This window comes from Calypte anna, chromosome 19, assembly GCF_003957555.1.
Source record: "Calypte anna isolate BGI_N300 chromosome 19, bCalAnn1_v1.p, whole genome shotgun sequence".
Taxonomy (NCBI): Eukaryota; Metazoa; Chordata; class Aves; order Apodiformes; family Trochilidae; genus Calypte; species Calypte anna.
Window position 1 is genome coordinate 6,096,269 of NC_044264.1, and position 21,748 is coordinate 6,118,016.

General features: G+C 43.2%; 1 protein-coding gene across 9 annotated transcripts in view; it reads right to left on the reverse strand.

The window, feature by feature from the left end:
* The window catches only part of COL26A1 (collagen type XXVI alpha 1 chain), a 153,640-nt gene extending 136,799 nt beyond the window's left edge, over positions 1-16,841 (reverse strand). For 6 of the 9 annotated variants that reach the window (XM_030462633.1, XM_030462629.1, XM_030462631.1 and 3 more), the window contains exon 1: positions 16,391-16,792. In XM_030462633.1, coding sequence (XP_030318493.1) covers positions 16,391-16,542 — 152 coding nt within the window. In that variant the 5' untranslated portion in view covers positions 16,543-16,792. Of the gene's footprint in view, positions 1-16,390 lie in introns of all 9 variants that reach the window. The other 3 variants (XM_030462635.1, XM_030462634.1, XM_030462636.1) reach the window with 3 other exon arrangements.
* Positions 16,842-21,748: the final 4,907 nt, after the last annotated feature.

Consider the following 21,748-nt stretch of genomic DNA (forward strand, 5'->3'; position numbering starts at 1 on the left):
TACCTCCCAATAGCATAACCCTTCCTTGGGGGGCAATATGTTCTGTGCTTAGTGCACTTCAAATACTCAGTTGCCAGTAAGAGTCTCAAGTTTTCCCACACAAAGTGGATTATCAGAGACTGCTGCAGGGAGTTTAGTCCTAAAGGAATCTTTACCTTAGGAGGAAAAAGCAGTTCAGTCTGCACAACAGCTTTAACCTTCAGCAAATTCTGCAGCCAAGAGCATTTAACTGTGCTTTCCTTGCTTTGTTGTGCATGCTTCACTGTCCAAACATCATCTCGAGGGCTGAACTCACTTTAGTTCATAAGAAGCTACACAACATTTGTCTTAACTCTCTGCAGCCATTGAAGTTACAGAAGCTAAGAGGAAAACTTCTCACTGGAATCATTAAAAGCCTAGAAGCAGAATAATCAAATAGTATGGAGCCACAGGTACAACTCTTCTTCAGAAACAAAGAGAAAATCCAGCTCCTGAGTGCAATATTTAGCTTCCTCAGCCATTAGACCATTCCTCTTCTCTTCCAATCCCCCACCTCATTCCCAAGACACCTTCCAACTGCTGCAGCTAATGAAGGAGGGGCTCTGATGATGATAGCACTGGTCTATTACACATACTTGATTCATTTGTACACTAGATCCACCCTGTACATCAGCACTAATAAAAATGCAGAATATAACAGAAGCAGATGAGGACTTAACATTGAACAGGTAGGTAGTATTAGAAACAAGTTAATGCCCAATAGATGCACCTCTGTGCCCATCTATATGTTTATGCATACATGAGAGGAAAGATGTGAGAGGGCTGATTTCTCTAGCACAAAGTCCCTCTGATAGCCACCACCCAGCTCCTCTCAATTAGCTGGTGGCATGTTCCAACCGAATCAAACAATAAATATGGCTGACCTGAACCATAATTACCTTCATCATGAAAATGAAAGAAGTTAGTCCATGACTGAGTGCTCAAAAATAAAAGGGGAGTTCACTCCTTTGAAGTGCTTTGCTTTTATAGACATTCTTCTATGCACTGAACTGTTTTGCTGCTCCCTCCTCCAAGCTTATTGCAATCAAGAAGACAGTAGTTCCCAGTATTCACAGAGAAAGGAAAGAGGAAACATAAAAATATCCACGGAATCCATCTTTGTTAAATTAGACTGACTTGATGGAATTTGGCATTCGATATCCATGCAGCAGGGAAATCATGAACAATTATAACACAGTGTGTCATTTTTGCAGCATAAAAGCTCCATGAATTAGAGCCTTTCATAAGAAGAACCTGAGTCTAAACATTTTTGCACAGCTGGATAACCTGGTTGTAGACAAGTCTCCTACCTTCATACTGCCAACACCCCCGTAGTACTGGTTTGTTCTTTCCTAGAGAGTCTGCCCTTGAAGGGAGGGCTGGGGTCAAGGAAAAATAAAAAAAACACAACTTTGATTGAAAGTAGAGTTAAGATTGGAACAGCAACTATTTGTCTAAAATATACCCTTTTGTCCAAAGACAACATTTGCCACTTGTCTACATGTTCTCCTGATCTAGAACTGCTTAAATTAAGGACAGTACCCCTAATATCCATTAAAGTCCAAGACTAACTCTTATCATAGTCCCTCCAGATTTACACCAACATAAATTCATGCAGAAGCAAACTAACTTTTTGTTAGCAGGAGGGGGAATTTTAAGTGGAAAGCCAGGACAGTCACATGGCTGCTTGTCCTCAAAACCTTTGCATTGAGCAAACTCTCCTAAAGAGTCAGCAACCTCTGCTGTATCAGCACTCCTGGTGGCACTACAGAGTCTCCACCACCATCCATCAAGTCAGTACCCAGAGCTGCCTTTAATTCCCCTTGCTGGGTTACATGGTGATAAAACAACACTTCACACAATTTGAGTTCTCCAAAAGGCACAGCTGGGCTCCTGCTGCATTACACCATCTCCTTCAAATCACACACACAGCCCTACAGGGGCTGTACCTGCCTGCATCAAGAACCAGTCTGCAAGGATCCAAAATAGTCTGCTCCTGAATTGTTTGGGTTTGTTTTTTTTTTCTTACAGAACTTCCTACAGACAACAGTGAATCTTTGTGCCCAACATTCAGCCCTCTGTTGCCAAACTCGCAGCACTTACCAGCAGCAATGAAAGCCACATGCATGACAGGAACACAGGGACTTTGCTTAAATGAAGCAGTGTTTTTCATTAGTGTTATACTGGCACCAAAAACCACAAATTACAACAAGAACAAAAGGCAATGTCAAAAAGAGAGCACTGAGCATATCAAAGAAAAAAATTAGGACGGCACAAACAAGTCATTGCTTCCTATTAATTGCATGATGTTAATCTGCCCATGTAATGTGCTTGTCTCAGGTTTTTCTTGGAGCTGAAAAGTAGAGATTTTACTGTCACCGGAGACAGGAACACCCTTTTGATAGCTAAAAAGTATATTAAAGGAGATCCCACAGACAAAAGATTGTTTTTTCTCTTTAGGGAATACAGATTTGTTTTTCAGAGCTATTTCAACACTCAGAGCACTGTTCTGTGGGCCCAAAAAGGCACTGAAAAGCAGAGCAGCAGCTTCAGATTCACAAGTGTTAGGATGTGACTGGAAATACCTGTAAATAGAACCCAGAACTCTTCTAGCAACACTTCTTTCACTGCATTACCTCTTTCCCCCTCACCACCAACCCCAAGGCAAATTACAATCACTCAGTCTAGGTCTTCAATTAGTGTAACAACTTTTAAAAGGAGGTTGTGGGCTCAGGTACATAAGGGACTGTGCAGCAGACCTCTCTAGTAATCTACTATGTGGTTGCCCATCATTGTTGGGAGCTACATTTCATAAGCCAAGAGAAGCTCTTTCCAGAGTGAGGTCATAGTAAATGTGCAGACTCAGCTTTATTCCTTATCACTTCTTTCTGGTAACTACCATACTAAAAACCAGACAGGACAAGCTCCTCATTGAAACTGCTAAAGAAACAGCCTTTCTTCCAACACAGGAAATCCCCTGTGGCTTTCTAGTGCTTCCAGTGCTGGAGGAATTGGTTAGAAATAATAAGCCAGTCTAAATAAAACTGCTTACTTATATTGATTTGAAATCAATAGTTCCTCTTTTCCCTCTTAGATCTGTCAGCTTAGCTGCTTGCATTCAGTGAGGCAAGTGAGGTTTAAGCACCCATCAGCCAACATCTGCATTATTCCCAAGACAAAATTGCCACTGGTGCTTCAAGAAGGTGCTTTTGGAGGCAGCAGTACCCTACCAAGACACCTTTCCTCTTGGAGTGCAGGATTTTTCTCCATTACCTGCTCTACTGATAAACCAATTCATTCTGATACCAGGCTGGGTTGCACGGTGTAGATAAAGCAGAATGACTTCGACTGCCCAGCTCAGAAATCCCTAAGATGAGCCATGGCCCAGTTCAGTAAAAATAAAGTTTTGCAAAACCTCTCTGCCTGGGCATTCAAAGAGTTAATCAGTCTGAAAAACAAAGCCCAAAGCCTGTGTGTTAATTTGCTATTTAAATTGAAAAATTTTTATTCCATGTCTGCCATGTCTGGCACAAGGCTGTCCTGGGTGTTACCACAATAAAAAATAATTTGGAAAATAATCCTATTGTTCCAGTCACACCCATGGGAGTTTCATGTGTAGGGAAGTAGGAACATCAAAACTGAGATCTGTTGTATGATCAGAAAGACGAGTTTGTGCTTTACAACAGTCAATTTTGATTCAACTCCATGTTGGAAGAGAGGTAAGAAATGGTGAGCTAAGGCAGGGAGATGTCTCAATAGCTTTAGTTTAATAAATTCCTACTTGCTCAGCCTTAAACTCTAGGAAAATCATTAGTGTAGCAAACTAGCAATACCCTTTACAAGCAAAGTCCACACCCATGGGTGGTTAGTTGATCACATCTTTCCCTTCCTTGCCTCCCTCTCAAGCCAGTCATTCCCAGTGCCCACCTAAATGCAGTAATGAATTCCCTAAAGCACTTCCCACTTGCCAGGCAGGAGCTCACCCTCAGTGCTTCCTCTGCACTTCAGAGCTCCATGTGGCTATAACACAGCTTGGATGCAGTAGTTACAGGCATGCAATAACCTGCTACACCACCAACCTACTTTTCACCCTTCTCCAGACTCCCACTCTTACACTCTGCCGACAGCATCAGTCCAATGCCATAAAAAGTAACTACACAAGCATTTGCTGTGCATCAGCTCTTCTGCACACAGTAGTCCCAAACCCCTGATAGTGAACACTTTGTACTGCCTCATCAAGTTTTAAACTCACTCTTAAGCAGATGGTATACATTTCAATCACACAGAGCCTGCTGCACTTCAATATCTGTCTAGAGTTTCTAGATATCTTTGTACAATCTAAGTGCCCTAACTACCTGTTTTCAATTTAAAAGGTTCTTCTGCTTTTAACACATATTCCCAAGCTTTCACTGGTTTTGGAAGCAGTCTTCATACCTCATAGCTAGCCAAAACCAATTATTTGTATTTTCCTTTTAAATCTTGCTGCAATTCAGTTTGCTCATTAGAAAAGGAAAAAAAAATCTTAATAAAAGAAAGCCTTTCTCTCGTGAGCAGAAACGCTCACACCTTTTCCTATTATTAAAAAATTCTTGAGCAATCTAAGCAACTGCTTTAGTGCCTCGGTGCTTTGGAAGCCTATGTTTGGAAAGGAGATGGTCTTGAGGGAGGAGATCGACATTTCGGTATCCAGGTGGAAAATGGGTTTGATTTGGCCAAGTAATAACAGCCAAAAAAAAAAAAAAAAGAAAAAGAAAAAAAGCCCTCCTTAGCTAGTGCACGCACAGTAGATTCCTTAGGAATGATAACACTGCCTTGAAACATTCCCGAGTACACATGTGGGAAACAGGATGGGGGGAAAAGCAGCACTGAGCAAGATAGAAGGGACAGCAGGAGGTCCAAAGGAGATAAGACGTTCAGCCAGAAAAATTCCTGCCCTGTTCTGTGGGGGAATGCATTAAGTGGGGGTTTGTTGAGGATTTTTAGTTTAAATTTAAAATTAGCTGCCCATGCAGACGGGCAAGGCAACTTAGCTATGGCCACTGAGGAAAACTCCACAACAGCATTTTAACCACACATTTGGTGAGGCTGGGTGCAAACTGATGCACTCAAATGATTCATCCTTCTGAAGCAAAAATCTCACAGGAATCCCTCGATGCTTTGCTGAGAATGGAATCACTAGAGCTGTTGCTGAGAAGAGTCTCAGTCTATGCATGCAAAGCAGCAGCAACTGACAGGAGATACACCCACATCCTATTTCAGAAACCTAATATTTGCAAAAGCTAATGGTTTTGCCTTGAATTTACCACAAAAGACAGCCAACATTTTTTTTCCTCTCCTCCAATTTACACAGATTTCTTCAAAAACATGACATTCAGAAGGTGAGGAAAGACAGAGCAGAAGATAAGCTTGATTAAAGCAAGTGGTTATGACCCGAATTTCATTGATGGGTGACAACCCTTTTTCTGCTACCTCCCTTGTAGTTTGGGAAGAACAGTATTATATTGCTTGACTTTCTGGGGGCAAACCAATAAGTCTGTGAATGACACATGGCTGTTCAGCAACAGTCTACAGTTAACATTCAAACAGCCTTCACACACCACAGCTTGTGCTTTTTCTCCCTCATACACACATACATGAGAATTTTCCTCTACAACTTTCAGTGCAGCTTGGAGAAATCAATGGCTGATGCCAAACAGAACCAGCCTGCAAGCAAAGACAGCAGCTGCCATCACACCAGCACTCACCTGACCCATTTATAAGTCCACAGGGGCTCCATACAACAGCATCCAACATACACATCCGTGTCAAACATCAAATTTAATGGCTATGACAGACTCATGGCATGCACTTCCTGCAGCAGAAAAACATGGTGCAAGTTGCAGCTGAAACTCAGAGACACAAAACAAAGAGGTTGGTTAAACCTCAGCACATGAAGCAAGGGGTGATGGAACAAGTTGATATGTCCAGGGCAAGATCCTACTCACTTATTCAATTATTCTGACAATATCCGAGCCACATCCCACATGGGGAACATTCAGTTCCAGGCAAATACTGATAGTGGGTTTTGTAGGGGTGTTTTTTGGGTTGGTTGGTTGGCTTTGGGGCTTTTTTAACAAAAAAAAAAACAAAAAACCCAAAAAACAACAAACCAAATACAACCCCACACACCAAAGCTCACAGAGGTGCCCTGCAGAGTGAGCTTTGCCTCTGTAGGCCACAGAGATGCTCAGATACAAATCAATAACCCAGCCATAGGGATACAAGGTGATTCCCAAGCTCAGCCAGAACATGAGCTGAAGTGTCTGATCCAAACCAGTCTAATTTCTAGATGCATTCAGCTCAGGAAATGAGCTGTGATGATCCCTAATTTCCACATTCCCACCTCTCCCCTTCTTTTCCCACTCAGTGCAGACAGGTATAGTTTCATCGTTACCTTCCTAAAGGTTACACAGCAACTCCTCAAAAAGGTACTTGGTTGCTGAAAGTTTACTTTATTCTGTAGTAATTTGTAGAAGCTGCTTTGAAATTCTTCTAGTTCAGAAGCCAATAACCACTTGGCAGGGCCTGACAGACGTAATTAGAGAGCTTGATTGCTTCAAAGAACGTTACCCAAGAAAATGAGTATGTTGCTGTGGTCCCTGCAATAAATTTCCAATGGGTTTGATTGCAGAGGTCTTGAAAGGATTTTACCCGACTTTTAATTACACTGCCAGGGCTCAAGTTTTTTTCTGGTGCTTGGTAAAATGGGATCTTATTTCTGTTTGCAATGTGAACTCATTCAAAACTTATCCACAGGCCTAGGAATTCCTACAACTGTGTAATCCAAAATTTTTGTATCGTTTGTGATATACATTAGTGACTTCCAGTAACAGTGGCCCAAGAGGCAGCATTTTACTGTGGGATAGTTTAAACCATTTGGCTCAGTGCTGTATCCCAAAATACACTGCAGGGAGACTGCCTATTTTGCTGCAGGTTACACTGATTTACAGCAGCATTAAGCCAAGTTCTGCAACATCCTACAGAACCAATCTGCCTTTTTGCTCTCTGCTGCACATCAGATGCTGCATGGAAACAGAGAAAGTTTTTAGCATCACAGCTCAGACCTGCCTTTGCTCAAGGCTGGTGCTGTTTGGTAGCACCCACTTGTTGTTGCAGGTGTTTTTGCACTGACCCCATCAATCAGTGCTGCTTCTCTTGGTGTGTTACACATTCATTCTCCTACAAACCTTTAATTGCAGTGGGGAAAAGGGAAGCACTACAGCCTGTGCAACCACATAACCCTCTGATGCTGTTCAGACCAGGTTGCCCTGCTGAGCACCTCCCTCTCCCACCTCTCAACTTGCACTCCAAAGACCAGGCAAACACTAACACCCAAAGACTGATGTCACTCATCTGGGCTCAGAAGTGCAGAAAACAGGGAGCACAATGACCTCTATTCTGTAAGAGTGGAAGTTTATACAAGTGCCAAGTATTATCATTCATAGGCTTATTATAAACTTCTGCATGTATTCATATACTATACTTTAGATTTTGCAGCTTTCCCCTCTAAGATCTAACCACACCCTGACAAAATACTCTCCAGGCCTTCTCTTACACGAACAGAACTATAACCAGTCCCATTTTATACAGGAGAAAAAAGAGTGAGCTTTCGTGTTTCTGATCCCAAAGTTTGTGCTGCTTTATGGAATATACACTAAGCACTTAGAGGAACGGTCTTTTTCTTGGGAAAGAGGGTTGAAAACAAAGGCTTATGAATCAGCCAGCTGATAATTAAAAGCAACTCCATCCAGATCACTTTAAGCTGCACATGAGAATCTGAACTCCTCAGATGCTGAATTCCTCTGCCGACCAGAAAAGCCAGGGTCACTTGCCCAGCTGGTCACTATTGTTCTGTCCAATAAAGTTCTGGCAGGAATGCATGTTTAACAAAATACAGAGATTAGGCATAGCAAAGTATGCAGCTCCCCCCTCAGTGTTTAGGTTAGTGGGGTTTGCCATGTTGAAATACTGAAGCTTAAGCATATCAGATTTTCTCTGTCCTGTACTGCTAGTGCCAGTGACAGACACAAGCTGACAACTTAGTTCTCAGCTGCCATTTTAGTTTTAAGTTCATTAAAAGCAGCATTAAAAGTTCACCACAAAGCTGCAATGACCACTAATTAAATTGGTATTTTCTTCAGGATGTAGAGGACCAAATATGAAAAGCTCTCTGTACTTCCCATGTGCTACAAACAATAAGGGCAGCTTAAACCAAGGGACCAGATTTTGAGAACCTTGCAACAGGGTAGCTCATCTTCAAATGTCTTCTTTCCAAAGAGAAATCTGGCATCCAGTGACTAAAAACATCATCAAAATGGCAATGATCTTCCTAACATCTGACTTAGCTCTTGACAGCCTAACAACAGGTTATTTAGCTCAATTTACAACAAGGCACACCAGACTACAGTCAGATGAAGAAATGTAATGAGAACAAGTCATAATGATTGTCTTACAGACATCTTGCAGGAACACAGCTTTTACCAGGTCAGATGCCATGCCCAAAGCAGCTCTTGTACCTCACTGGGCCAAGAATTTCTCAGCTCAAAGAAAAATTATATTAAACAGATATTTGAGACTTACAAGTAGGTTTGAAAAGGATATAGCCCTTGGATAACTGTGAGAAAGTTATAAATAGTCTGGTTACACCTCAAATTTAAGGTTAAATTCTCTAAATCTAAAATATCTCTAAATTATATTTAGAGATACCAAGGATTCCTAAGCTCCCCTGCAGGAGGTATGGTAGCTTGCACTGTGTGAAGTGTGGTTTGTAAGAAGGAAGCATCTAAGATCCTGTTATCATGGTGGTCTCTCCTCTCTTTCTCCCTCCACACAAAGCTGAAAAGTAACTTTGTCAGAGACACAGCAAATCTGGAACAAGTACAGCTGAGATATTGAGCTGCTGACAGCTAGATCTCAGTGTTTTCTTCAAGGAGAATCTTTTTTAGTAATTTTAGCACAGCAACAGAATCCTTATTTTATCTGGAATCACTTTCACTGCCACCTGAAAATGCAAAAAAGTCAAAGCTTGCACAAGATACAGTGATGAGACACAGACAGTCCACAATGAGCAGGGTGGCGGGAACTAGAGCAGTTGTGGGCAAGCAGAAGAGGGAACTGAGCAAGAAGAAAGCCAGGAAGCCAACCAATCTGAGGTAGCAGAAAGAGCAGTACCATTAGTAAGGAGGGGAAAAAAAAAAAAAAAAAAAAAAAGAGAAAAAGCTTTTTCTTATGGAAAACACAAGCAGAATCTCCCTTGAGTCAGTGTTAAAATCGAGTCAACCCCCCTTTCACACACAGGCACACTGGAGAGCTGTTGGTAGAGCTGTCACCCATTGCTGCCTCAAATGAGGATTTGAAAAAGCTCCCTGTGCTCTGCTGTGTTTACAGCAACAAGGAGAGCCTGGAGGAAGGGGTTAGAAACATCTGAGTTTAATAAGGGCTAAGCAGCACACAGCAAAAAAAGAAATGTAGGCCCTTCCGTTCAGGGCTACCACACCCCACCAAGCACTGCAGCACCAGGCCAATGGGAGTCTCAGCCTGGAGACATTATGTCATTCCCCCAGCCCTGGCAGCCCATCTGCCCCAAGGTTTTCACCATGAGAAGAAGCATTTCAAACCAAGCTGAGAGCTCCCAGCACCACACTTTTGAATGGCCAAATAAGCAACGTCCCGTGGGGAAAAAGCAGATGTTGACTGACCCCCAGGCAGAAAATAAACCAAGGACAGAAGGGTTTTTTCTGCAGTGCCTTAGCTGAGCAACTCCACCTCATAAGGTTGTCACAAGGAGGCAAAAAGAATATTAAGCATCTACACTGCTGCCCTTTTTAAGTGCTCCACAGCTCTAACACCCAACACACACAAGTAAGAAGCACACATCCAGTTGCTCACACATAAGACCAGTAACCTTTATGACTCAGGTCCTGCAAGCACATTTGCAGCACTCCCTCATTTTTGCAGGGTCCATTCCCAAAACTGTCCTCACATGTAACAGATATCTTTCATAAAACACATTTGAATGCACTTCCTTCCTGAAGCACTCTCTTCCTACCATGTGTACTTGGCCTTTTTATTCCACTAAGAAGTGAAAAACAGGAATGAAGAGCGTTGTTCATCTGCAAAGTAAAAAACAACTCCCCTCAAGAGTACACATACTCGACAGACTTAGTTCAAGTTGGTTACATTACCATGTCCAGGGGGATATTCCTCTGCCTCATGATATCATTGCACTGGCATTTCTGAGATGTTCTGAGCAAACACGTGCCTATGTCTAGTGCAAATACTCCAGGAATATCACTTCCACCCTGTTCCTAGGAGCAGAAAAATTTGGAACTGGTTAAAAAGACATCTGACTGTAGAACCTGATGTCAAGATTGGCCATGACTGGGTGCATTTCTGTGTAGTGGTACCTCACATAAGCTGTAAAGTTTTGACAGATGGTTTGTTTACTCAGCACAAAGGAAGGTGGCTGGATAATGACAGCCATACCCTGCTCTCACAGGACAGACAGGAGACACACACCAGACCTCAGAGAAGAGAAGTCATGCATAAGAGAAGCTCAGAGATACCTTCTCCTCTCACCTTCAAAGAGGTTTTAATTTCAGATGCTATGATTTTAAGTGGCATATTCTCTGTTCCAAATAAGCCACAGATATGAATGTGGAGACTGATTTGTTCCAAACATGAAATACTATGAAGCTGCCTTCAGTTTTTGTTTCAGTAGCATCCATTCTGTGAGCCTCTGGGAAAATGGCATTCCTAAACAGTTTTTTCTTTGCCAGAGCTATGATTTCCCTGCTTTGGAAGCTGAAAAGAACTCTTAAACTTGAAATAGCTTTCTATTTGTTGGTCCTCTCAAAATGATTAAAATATTTTCAAATAGCCAGGCCTAAACATTACAGGCAACAACCCAAGCACACTCTTTACTGGCACAACTGTTCACTTCCAAAAGGAGGAAAAAATTAAACTTATCAAAGCCAGCCAAAACATAAAACCCATGTTATTCCATGCAATAAATTGCAAGTCAACAAATAACTATTTCATCCTAAAAAGGAGATAAGGAACAAAACCAATAAGGAAAAATTTCACAGTTCCACACTTGTTCCTTTATGTAGTAATATTAAGGACTTCAATTCATATGAGCTCCACATTGTGCATAAATACACTAATCAAGACCTTTAGTATTTTTCAACTTCATTTAAAACCTGAAAAATTACAGAACAGTAACCCAATTAGTAACATTCTGTATTTTTAACTTTTCAGATATAATCCTTGATAGAGTCTTTGTGATACCTAACCTGGCACAGGCTAGTTTTATGCTCAAAGCCTCAAAATAAGCGTTATGCCTCAGTGAAAGTAAATTTAAGCACTGTCTGCATCTTTCTAATTAAAGAGAGTCGAGAACTTTGAGCATATTGCAGAAATGAGGTTGGATGAATTTTAGTATTACCCTACAGTAGAAGCAGTCTATACTTTACAAAAAATGTTTCAGACATGCCAACAGTCTAATGCAGGAAAGAGCATGATCCATTATTCTAATCTAGCAGACCTAAAGCACTCTGTGCTTTCAATCTTTTGCTATTACCTTAAAATCATTCTTCATTTTTGCCCCTTTATCAAGATACAGCTCAATAACACAAAGACATGAGTAAGTATTCTATGATCCAAGTGTCATAGAACCACTCCCCAACCCCCAAAGTTGTGAAGTTTCTAATCTGATGTGTTTCAGCTAGGATTTTAGCACAGTAACATGCTCAGCTTTGAGAAAATGAACAAACAAGAGTTACTGAAAGAGACACATTTGTTAATTTATCCAAGGGGAGCACAAGTTCACTGCCACCCATTGCTTTGCCTCTCTGCTCCCTTTTCCTTCCTAGTTCTGGTAAATGAAACCTACATGAGAGGAAATGATTCACGCAAGCAGCTGGAAAGGCAAGACAGTAGGAGATTTCCTAAACTAATACAATTTACTGCAGTAACTCTGGTCATGTCTGGTATTTCAAAGCCATTCCAGTGTTGTTAGGTCTTTACACTACCATTGGTTTCACTGTTTTAATTGCATTGCAAAGTTACAGCACTGAACCCCACAAGTCAGATAAAGATCATAAGGCTGCAGAGTCCAGGAAACGAACACCAGATAGTCCATGGGCTTGGTGATGAGCTTAAGACCTCCTGACCTCTTGGTTACCTGGGTAGGGCACTTCAAAGGGAAATCAGAGCAGACACTCAGCATGACACAAATCCCAGTGTGTTTGCTTGACATCCTCACACAGACTGTAGCAAACCATAGAAAACCAGAGACCTCAGACAATGAACCAACTATTAGGTGATGGAGGGACTGACTCAGAAAGTAAGATCCTATCAGTAAAGGAAAGAGAAGCACATTTCTCCAGTACATACAGTTTTATAATCCACACTCACTTAAGAGCCAGAAGAGGTTTAGCATCTGGGGGTAAAATCAGGTTCAAACCATCTTTCTCTGGTAAAGAGAGAATTAAGGAAACACCAGATACGCAGTCTGATGGACTTTGATCAGGATACTGATTTACAGATCACGCTTTAATATCAAGGATATATCTTTATCAAACAAAGAGACCTACATTTACCTAAAAGTGCCAAAACCTCAAAGAGGCTGGAGGCTATTACATTACAGCACAGTCATGCACACACTGTCAAAGGGGGCTGGGGAGGGACAATTCCATCCTAGAAAACCGGGAGCTGTAGAACCAGGCACAGTGCAGGCAGCTATTCTGAAAAGAACAGATCTAGCTGCAAGCACTAGGAATTACTATGTTGCCAATGTAAGTACTCAACTGTAATTACCAGAACAGTGTGGATAAGAATGCCTACTTGGACAGTCCTATTATTTGCAACATCATGATTCTAATGTTCATTCAGAGGAAGACATCTTAGGCTGAGGTGCAAGAGTTTTGAAGGTCTACCTGTCACAGATGGACCGTGCATCCCCCCCAGCTGACCTTTGGTATGCTGCTGTAAAGCCAGCAGTAAGAAAAGGTGATCAATCCACACAGCTTCCTGGGCCATATCTGGGGTTTTTCTTTCAGCTACCTCCACCATCCAAAGAGGTTTCAAGTCCAAGCACTGCATTTAGTCTGAAAAGTTTCTACCTCCCACACATAAGTTTACAAGGACTTGACTAATTTGAAAGTACAGGAAAATAGGATGAGAAGCTGAGAGAACAGCAATTCCAAAGCTAACTAATGCAAATGCAGGATCTGAGAACCAAGCTACTTCCAGCATGGGAATAAGCTTCCCTTAACTCAGCAAAGCTTCTCATGTCCAAGTCTGGAGGACAAGAGTTTGTCCTTGGCAGACAGCCCCTCCATTCTTATGCTTTGGGCAAGACCCACTTCTCATTCTCATTGCCTTAACACAGTAGCAAGTTAGAAATGCATGCACTGAATGAGGATTTCAAACAAAACAGCATGGCTGCTACAGCATACACAATGCCAACAAACACTGCTGCCTGGATTTCAGTCATTATTACTTGCACATCCCCTACAGAATTCAAACCAATTCAAACACATGCTCAGATAGACTGCAAGTGTCTTTGGTCTAAAACCCAAGATCTGTCAACTAAAGCCAACCAGAAGCTAAAACTTCCCTTTTTGAGAAGGAAACAAAGCAAGCAACATTCCACCAGAAAAAGTACTCAACAATTACATTTTGAAGTATGTATTTTTTTTTTCCCCTCCAAACTCCAGAAGCTTTTTACACTGCCCAGGGCCTTAGTCTTCTGGCAGAAAAAAATGTTCGGCAGCCCTTACAGCCTCAGAGTCCATCTTTGAGACAGCCTGCAAGCTGGCTACCAAGGACTATATCAGCTATTGAGTTTGGAATTATTTTCTAGGTGGGAAATAGAAGGTTCTAACATTTTTTTTTTTTTTTAATTCTTGGAGAAATGCAATTTTTAATGATGAGTTAGTTTTGAAAATTGATAACAGATTCCCAAACAGTTGAACCATGTCTTCACTTTCTAACTGAGGACAGAAAAAGACAACTGCAGAAACATGATGTGTCTTGTATCACGAAAACATGCCGGCTGTAAATCACATCAGTTTATGCTGCAGCACAGCAAAACCTGGAGGGTTCTGTCCTGCTTATCCTTGGCTGATGGTACCCAGGAAAAGTGCCAGAAGACACTGAGCAAAGCACTTACTGGGAAGGTTGCAGAAGAGAAAGTGAGAACAGCTATGTAGTGCCATTAATAGTAACCACCTACCCACCACCCTGTGTCCTCTGCAGCCTCTTCAAGGCAGAGGTCAGCAAGCTCTGATAGAATGGAGCTGCTGTTGCCTCACAAAATTCAGGTGCTACTAAGATCCTCTTTAGATGGCAAAAGTGAAACTGAATAATGTACACAGTTTTTACCAGTGTGATTCAGTCCCCTAAAAAAAGGCTTCACACTCACATAGATCAGTGTTAAGAGTTCAGAGCACAAAGTCTCATTCTTATCCAGGATGATATTAAATCCAGAAAAACACAGTTATCCCAACCTGAAGCTGCACCCTGCAGGATGTCCCCTCCAAGGTCCAACACTGTGGCAGGGTAAAGTTTTCCCACACAGATTTTCCCATCAGAAAGTGGATCTGTTAGACGTTTGCCAACAACAAAACTTCACCACTCAAGAAGAAATTAAAACATACTAAAATTGCTTCTACTTGTGATATTTGACTAAGCACTTGAATTTTTATTTCAAAACATCCACCAGTGAGTTTTCATCTCCCTTCAATTTTTTATTTCCCATTCTGCTTTGAACTAGAACGGGATATTCTCACATGGTGAAGTTCCACTGGACAAAAAAACAAAAAACCAGTTTTCCCAACATCATTGTTTAAACCAGCTTTAAATGGTTTTATACAACACTTTATAGACTTGGAGAGGGACACGTTCCCCTAACAAAGCATCAGCTATCCAAACAACTGAAGCATGGGAAAATTGTGCAAGAGCATGAATTGAGGAAGGTCTTTGGTGAACAGTCCTCCCCCATGTAAGTGTGGTAGCTCTGAACAAAGATCTGCAGGCTAATAGATATGTAAGACAAATGACATGTGGTTCTCATTGTGGCTCACGCTTTGGGAAGGGGGTACCTTGGAACAGCTCCAGCTGGGATAGGTTTATCCCATTACTCTCCTATAATTTTCTGCCATTTCAAGCCCTTTGACAGTTACTGTAGTTTAACATCACACCCCCTACAGACTGAGGCCTGTTTGACAGGCCAGCAAACAAAACCACCCCCACTCAGAGATGAAATATACACCATATGTGAGAACAGCACGAGGCACAAGGCTAGCACCCACTCTTGTACTTGTGTGGCAATGCAAATCTCCTGTGTAGGTGCCTGTTCCCAATTCCTAGCCCAAATAAGCAGTGGTAACCTCAGTCCTCCTCCACAGCAGCACAACTCATGCAGACTAGATATTAACAAGGGGAGGACAAAAAGAGGTAGAGACAGGATGGACGAGCTCTGAATATTAAATTCCCAATACCCCATTTAAGGCAAAAAAGAAAAAAAGAAAAAAAAAGGAAGAAAAAAAGAAAGAAGTAGAGAAAGAAAGAAAAAAAAAAGTGAAATTCAAGAACTGAAATAAGGTTAAGCCTCTCTCTTGCTTTATACAGTGCAGTTCATTCATCGGAACAGCTGTTTCACCTCTAGAGAAATATCCAGAGAAAACAGAGGGGAGGGAGATAAGCCTAAATTGTTTGCTCTACTGAAGCAGCAAGATAAAGTAAAACAAAACTGATTTAGATTAAGTTTATAAGAAAATTATTTGGGGCAGGGGAGAGAGGAGAAGGGTGGGAGGTTTAAACAGCTATCTGAAAGTTGCAACTCCTGAACAGACAACTGTAATTAAAGTCTTTCCTTTGTTGAGCTGAACAACTTTTTCCTCGCAGCCGAGGGCTATAACAGTTCCCTCTGCCGGCATCACCAGAGTCCCGGTTTCATGCTCTTGGCTGCGCACTGCGCGGGGACGCGCTGCCCCGTGGACCCCGCAAAGTCACCTTCCCCTCCCTATCGGACCGGGGGACGCAAGAAGGAGACAGTTTGCGGGCTTCTTTTGCCAAAGCTCAGGTCCTCGATTCTCAAGTCCTCCCTACCCCAGAGAGGGACACTGCTGCGGGCAGGTAGGAAGCCTCCCCCGCCCCATTAATGATGGTGTGACGTGCCCGGCTCCCCGAGGGGCAACAGCGCGGAGAGCCCCTCGCAGCCTCCTCTGGGATCGCTGCCTGCGGTTGTGCCGTGCCCGTCACTCCCCCGGGTGCCACCGGCGGGGCCCATCCTCCTCGCCGGGGAGGCGGACTCCGTCTTACTCACCGGCGACTGGCGAAGCCGCTGCCCGGAGAGCCCGAGCTCTGTTCTGGATAGTTGTGCTGCAGGGTTGATGCTGGGAATTGATAGAGGAAGCCAGTCCCTAGCGCACATCCATGCAGGCAGCAGCACCAGGACAAGAAAAGAGCGAACCGCATTTTTTCAAGAACAGGGACTGCCTCCCGCCCCCTCTTTGCCTCTATACACGGCGCGGCAGGCGCGGGGCCCCACCGTGTCTCCCCCGGCCGGGGTCACGGCGGGATCCCACGGCGCGGAGGTGCCCTCGGGACCGGGGACCACGAGGCAGGGGTGCCCGGGAGACGGGGACCGCTGCTCCGGCTCCCAAGAAGGGAAGCCCCGTCCTCTCGGTAAGCCGAGCCCCGGCGGCTGCTCTCCGCGCAGGGGGTCCGGGGCCAGCGCGGCTCTTTGCGCCCAGGGCGCACACTCAGCCCCGGATGCCTTTTCAAATTTGGCGAGGTTGGCCCGACTCCGTCAAAAGGGGCGTGGGGTTTCGGCGTTAACCCTTGCCAGGCTTTGCAGCAGACCCCGCTGCGAAGGGGCTCCCCGTCGGTGAAAGTGGGCGGCGGCCCCACGCGGGCAAGGAAGCCGCCGGGGCAGCATCTGTAGGCGAGCAGCCCATATTCAGGACCAGCTCGGGCTCCAGCTATCCTGTCAGCAGGCAGCTCTGGGCAGGGAGCACACCCGTGGAGCCTAAGCCCCCCACACCCAACACATCACTGGCACAGACCACCAGTGTCTACCTGATAAACGAGAGACAGTTCGAGGGGAACCCACTGCACTGCAACAGTACACCCCGAGCATCCAAAACCCGCTGCCTGCTGCCATGTTTCCACTAGAGAAGTTACACAGATAAAACAGGAAAGAATTTGTAAGATTCCTCATTCACAAAGCAACCAGTAATGCCTGCTTCAGGATGCACATCCTGATCACTTCGGCATCACCCTTAAGCACCCAGGATGGCCTAGGGCTTGGAGATTTGCACAGTCAGACTCAGACAGGAGGAATGTTTTTGCAGCCGTGGGAGGATGTGGGTGTTTTGCAAAGGCAGTACCCTGAGGAGGAAGCCAGCAGCAAGGCTCCCTCTCTCCGCAGCAGCTGAATTTGAGTTTAAAGCCCTTGTACAACCCCCATCCTTCCCTGTTCCAGAGGGACCTGGGCCATTGCAGCTCAATGACTGGAGAAGCAACTGAACCAACCACCACAGAAGGGATTTAATTTTTAAGACAATACAACTGTATTCCTAAGCTTTTACCCTCAGATCCTGTAAGCTCACAGTACCCTCTCTGCACCTTTGCTGTTTGTACAGCCAACCAAATGCAGCCCTGATTTACCACCAAAAGCAGATCTTGGTGGGGTGTCCTTGAAGCCCGGGGCCTCCCCGTGAGGCTCTGCAAGGGTAGAGACCTCTTCCCCTCAGGGAAGATGGTTGAAAAACAATTCCTCCAAGATGCTAGGAGAACGGCTGGGTTCATCCCCCACCCGCGGGTGAGCACCTACCCTTTGCCCCACAGTGCCCACTTCCAGAGCCTGCACACAGAGATAAATAGCCCCTGGCTGGAGCCTGTAACCAGACAAGTTTAGACTGCAAATGAGGCACCAGGTTTTTAAACAGCCGCTGACATTAATCACTGAAGCAAATCACACAAGGACGCCGGGGTGCAGCCTCTACCACAGCTCAGCATAGCTTCCCTGGGGTTGCCTCAGAGTTGCCCTTAGGGTGTCCCAGCCCCAGGGCTGGAGCAAGCAATGAATCAGCACTATCTGAGCTCAAAAGACCCGGTGCAGCAGCACTGAGCCACCAAGTCCCCTCAGAAGCTACCACTTTTCACTTAAAAAAAAGCCCTCAGTGCCTGGGATGTAACAGGATAACTCTGTTCCCAGCTCAGGTCAGCCTGACCACCCTTCACTTTCATCTCACCCTCAACAAAGAGAATTTCTCCCCTTCCCATCCCCCGAAAAAACCCACCCAGCCCCCAGCAACTCACCCAAGGGTGTTTGGCCACTCAGTCATTTCACTCAGACAGCCCTCAAGAAACCTCTGCCCAGCCTGACAGTGTAACTGAAAAAGAGGCTCAGCCTTTGGTCTCACCTCTCAGAAGGGCTACAAACTGCCCCAAACTCACCCTTCTGCTTGGAAAATAGCTGCCACACACCCCAAACACCGGGTACTTATCTGAGGCTGAATGATCACCCTCAGCTGTGTGTGCAGAGGCAAACTAGGTGCAGCTGGACCTCCATCAGCTCCAGGCTGTGTGCTAAGGGCCTGGTTCAGCCTCCTGTTCCATACACACCAAGTTCCCTCTCCTTACAGGCTGGGATAGATCATTTATCAGTTTTTAACAGCACCAAACAGCACCAGTGGCTTTCTGACACATTTTTCTGTCTTAGGTTAGCCCCTTCAGAAGCTCTTTATAGTGTTCAAGTCTTAGCTGTCCAAGAGCATTTTATTTTCAGTTGCATGCAAAATTTGCAGCTTCACCTTCCACTGACTTTCCAAGACTCTAGGAGACACTAAACACAGGTGATTAGACAAGACATGATTCTGGCAAATTATTGGAGACACCTGTAGGAAGCTAATACTCTTCCTATTTTATGAACCAAGAAACGGGAGACCAGAGGTCAAATGGCTTTGCTCAAGCCTGCAAAGAGCTAAAGGCAGAGTCAGAACAGAGCTCAGATCTCCAAGCTCCCATTACTTATGCCCTGTCCCTAATGCACACTTGGTTCTACTCTGTATGGTTGATTTAAAATGAAAATGAAGAATTGGCTTCCAAGCTGGTTTTGGAAAGGGAGAAGAAGGGGTGATATTGTCTACTGTAAGGGGAGAATTAAAGATGACATTTCATTTTAGTCCTTTGGATATGCATAATATAATCAAACACAATAGCAGTAACAAATGAATATTTTTTCTCCCCATGGTGCTTACGAGTGCAACATATTCTAACAATTTCACAAAACTATGTTGATAAATTGGAAACACAGTGATGGAGGTAACAAAGACAGCCAACAAAAACATAATTCATTCAATTTATCAAAGGGAATAGCTTTGAGAAGAAAATATTTGAAACCTGAACAGTTCTATTCTTATAGAGCAGACATACTATATTTCAAAACATAAAGCAACACTTTTTATGCCTGTGCATAAGCATGTTAATTAAAGATTTGCTACATAAATTATTTGGATTTATTTATTATTTGGATTTATTTCACCAACTCAATTCAAGATGAAAGAGGCAGAGTGTACAATGGAAAGCCACAATACATGGAAGCACAGGGGGAAATAGCAAAGAGGCAAAGGCCAGGTTTTCAATTTATCTTCCCTCTTGACTTCACTATCATGATAAAGCAAATCCCTGGAGGGCCTTCCTCTCACATATTGCTCACCTTCCAGGCAGTCAAAAGATTAATCCACTGGACATGTGTGGGCACAGGGGTTTCACATGGTCTGGAGTGTTTTTCAGCTTCCTACTCCATTAGCCATGCCTGGGATGTGAGCCATCAGAAATTGTTCTGTGAAAACATCTATACTTTCTTTAAATATACCCACCATATGCAAACCAGCCAATTAATGAATTGTGGGGAAATATGGACAATAAAAGGGACACTCATAGTCTGATTTTTGTTCAGTTTGCAAGGTGGCTCTGTAAAGCAGAGTCCAGCTCCAGATTTGCAACACCATTTCAAATGTTCAGGAACACTTACAGCATTATCAAGTCAGTAGTCAGCTGAAAGGAATCACAATGTTGTTAAAATCATGGCAAACAAAGCTTGAAAGCCTCATCCCTTAGATTTAGTGAGTCCACTTTTCATGTAGATATGAAGAAGAAACCAAAGGAAATGAAGCTTTGTTCTAATTGATAAAACTTTGTGGAGCTTTTACTAAGAATTATGAAGTGTCCTTTTGAAGTCAAAATGAAGTCATTAATAAGATCATCTAAAACCAAAACCAGTTTGGATAAACCTCTTCTTGCTTCCTAAAATGCCGAGGTTATTTCATTGGGGCATAACAAAGCAGTCAAAGAACCTTGGAAAGTTAGAAGAGATGGTTAAGAGATAAGTAACACTAAGAGTTCAAGATCTCTATTACAAATTAAATTACTAAGATTATTAAGGTTATTGTAACACATCTATTACTGGGGAGTTTGGAAACAAAGTGAAAATACTAGGGGACTGTGGTGGGGTTTTTTGAAACTAGAAGGTAGCTAGGGGGGGAAAATTTCTTGAATTTGGCCTGGAATAAATTGGTCACAGCTGAACTCAAAATGGAATAGAACTGAAATAACATCAGGCTTACATAAACAGTTTAGCATACTACAAACATGATAGACAATGATATTGCATGAAGCACATGAAATTATTCAGAAGTCAATACTTTGACAAAATTCATTGACCTTACATGAGAATTTTGCCTGAGTGAAGCACTTGTGTGGGTACTATAAAGGAATTTACTGTATAAAATAACTCAGATCAAAACATAATTCAGCAGATGGAAAACGTGATGACTCAAGAGATCAGTGAGACATTGACTACATCCAGTGGAATTACACATACTCTGAACATTATTGTGTCCTAGGAAAAATAATTTATGTTGCCTTTGATATCAAATAAAACTTCTCCCAACTGGACATGCACTTGAGCCCTGATCTGCAGAAGTACAGAGAGCTTGTGGACACACCTGTGGTCCATCAGCCTCATCAAGAATGCAATAAGGCAGTGATCACACAGGTGTGATGAAACCAAGGGACAAATAGCACCAGGTCTATTGCACTCAGACCTACCAGAGTAGAAACACATCCAGAAGTAGCCAGCAAGGACTGCAAGAGTTATTTAATCCTTCTCCCTGCTAGAAGGCAGGGTCTATTACACATAGATTTATTGTTGGCACAAATTTTTCTGCCTTGTTCTGCCCATTCTCTTCTGAAGAAATATTCCAGTGCTTTGTGCTCTATACTGGTAGTTTTTCTTAACATCCAACCTCAGTCTGCTTCATTGCAATTTGAGCTCTTAATGTCTTATTTTCTCCATTGTGGATGTAGAAAACTACTCTTTTTAACAGGCTTTTAATTCCACAAGGTACTTTTGAAAACATTTGGACACTTCTCCTTGCCTTCTAGAAGCAAAACAATCCCCCCTTCTTCAGACTTTCCCTTTAGGTCATACATTACATCTAATCCTTTTTGGTATTCTCTTTTGAACTTTCCAGCTGATCTACATAGTATGGTGCCCATAATCTATACTTCTGTGCAATACCTCTGCCCTGCTGAGGATTTGCCTTTTTGACATCTCTGCTAATCCATGTTTAATTTGGGATTTTTCTACCTTTTCTGCAGAACTGTGAGCCTG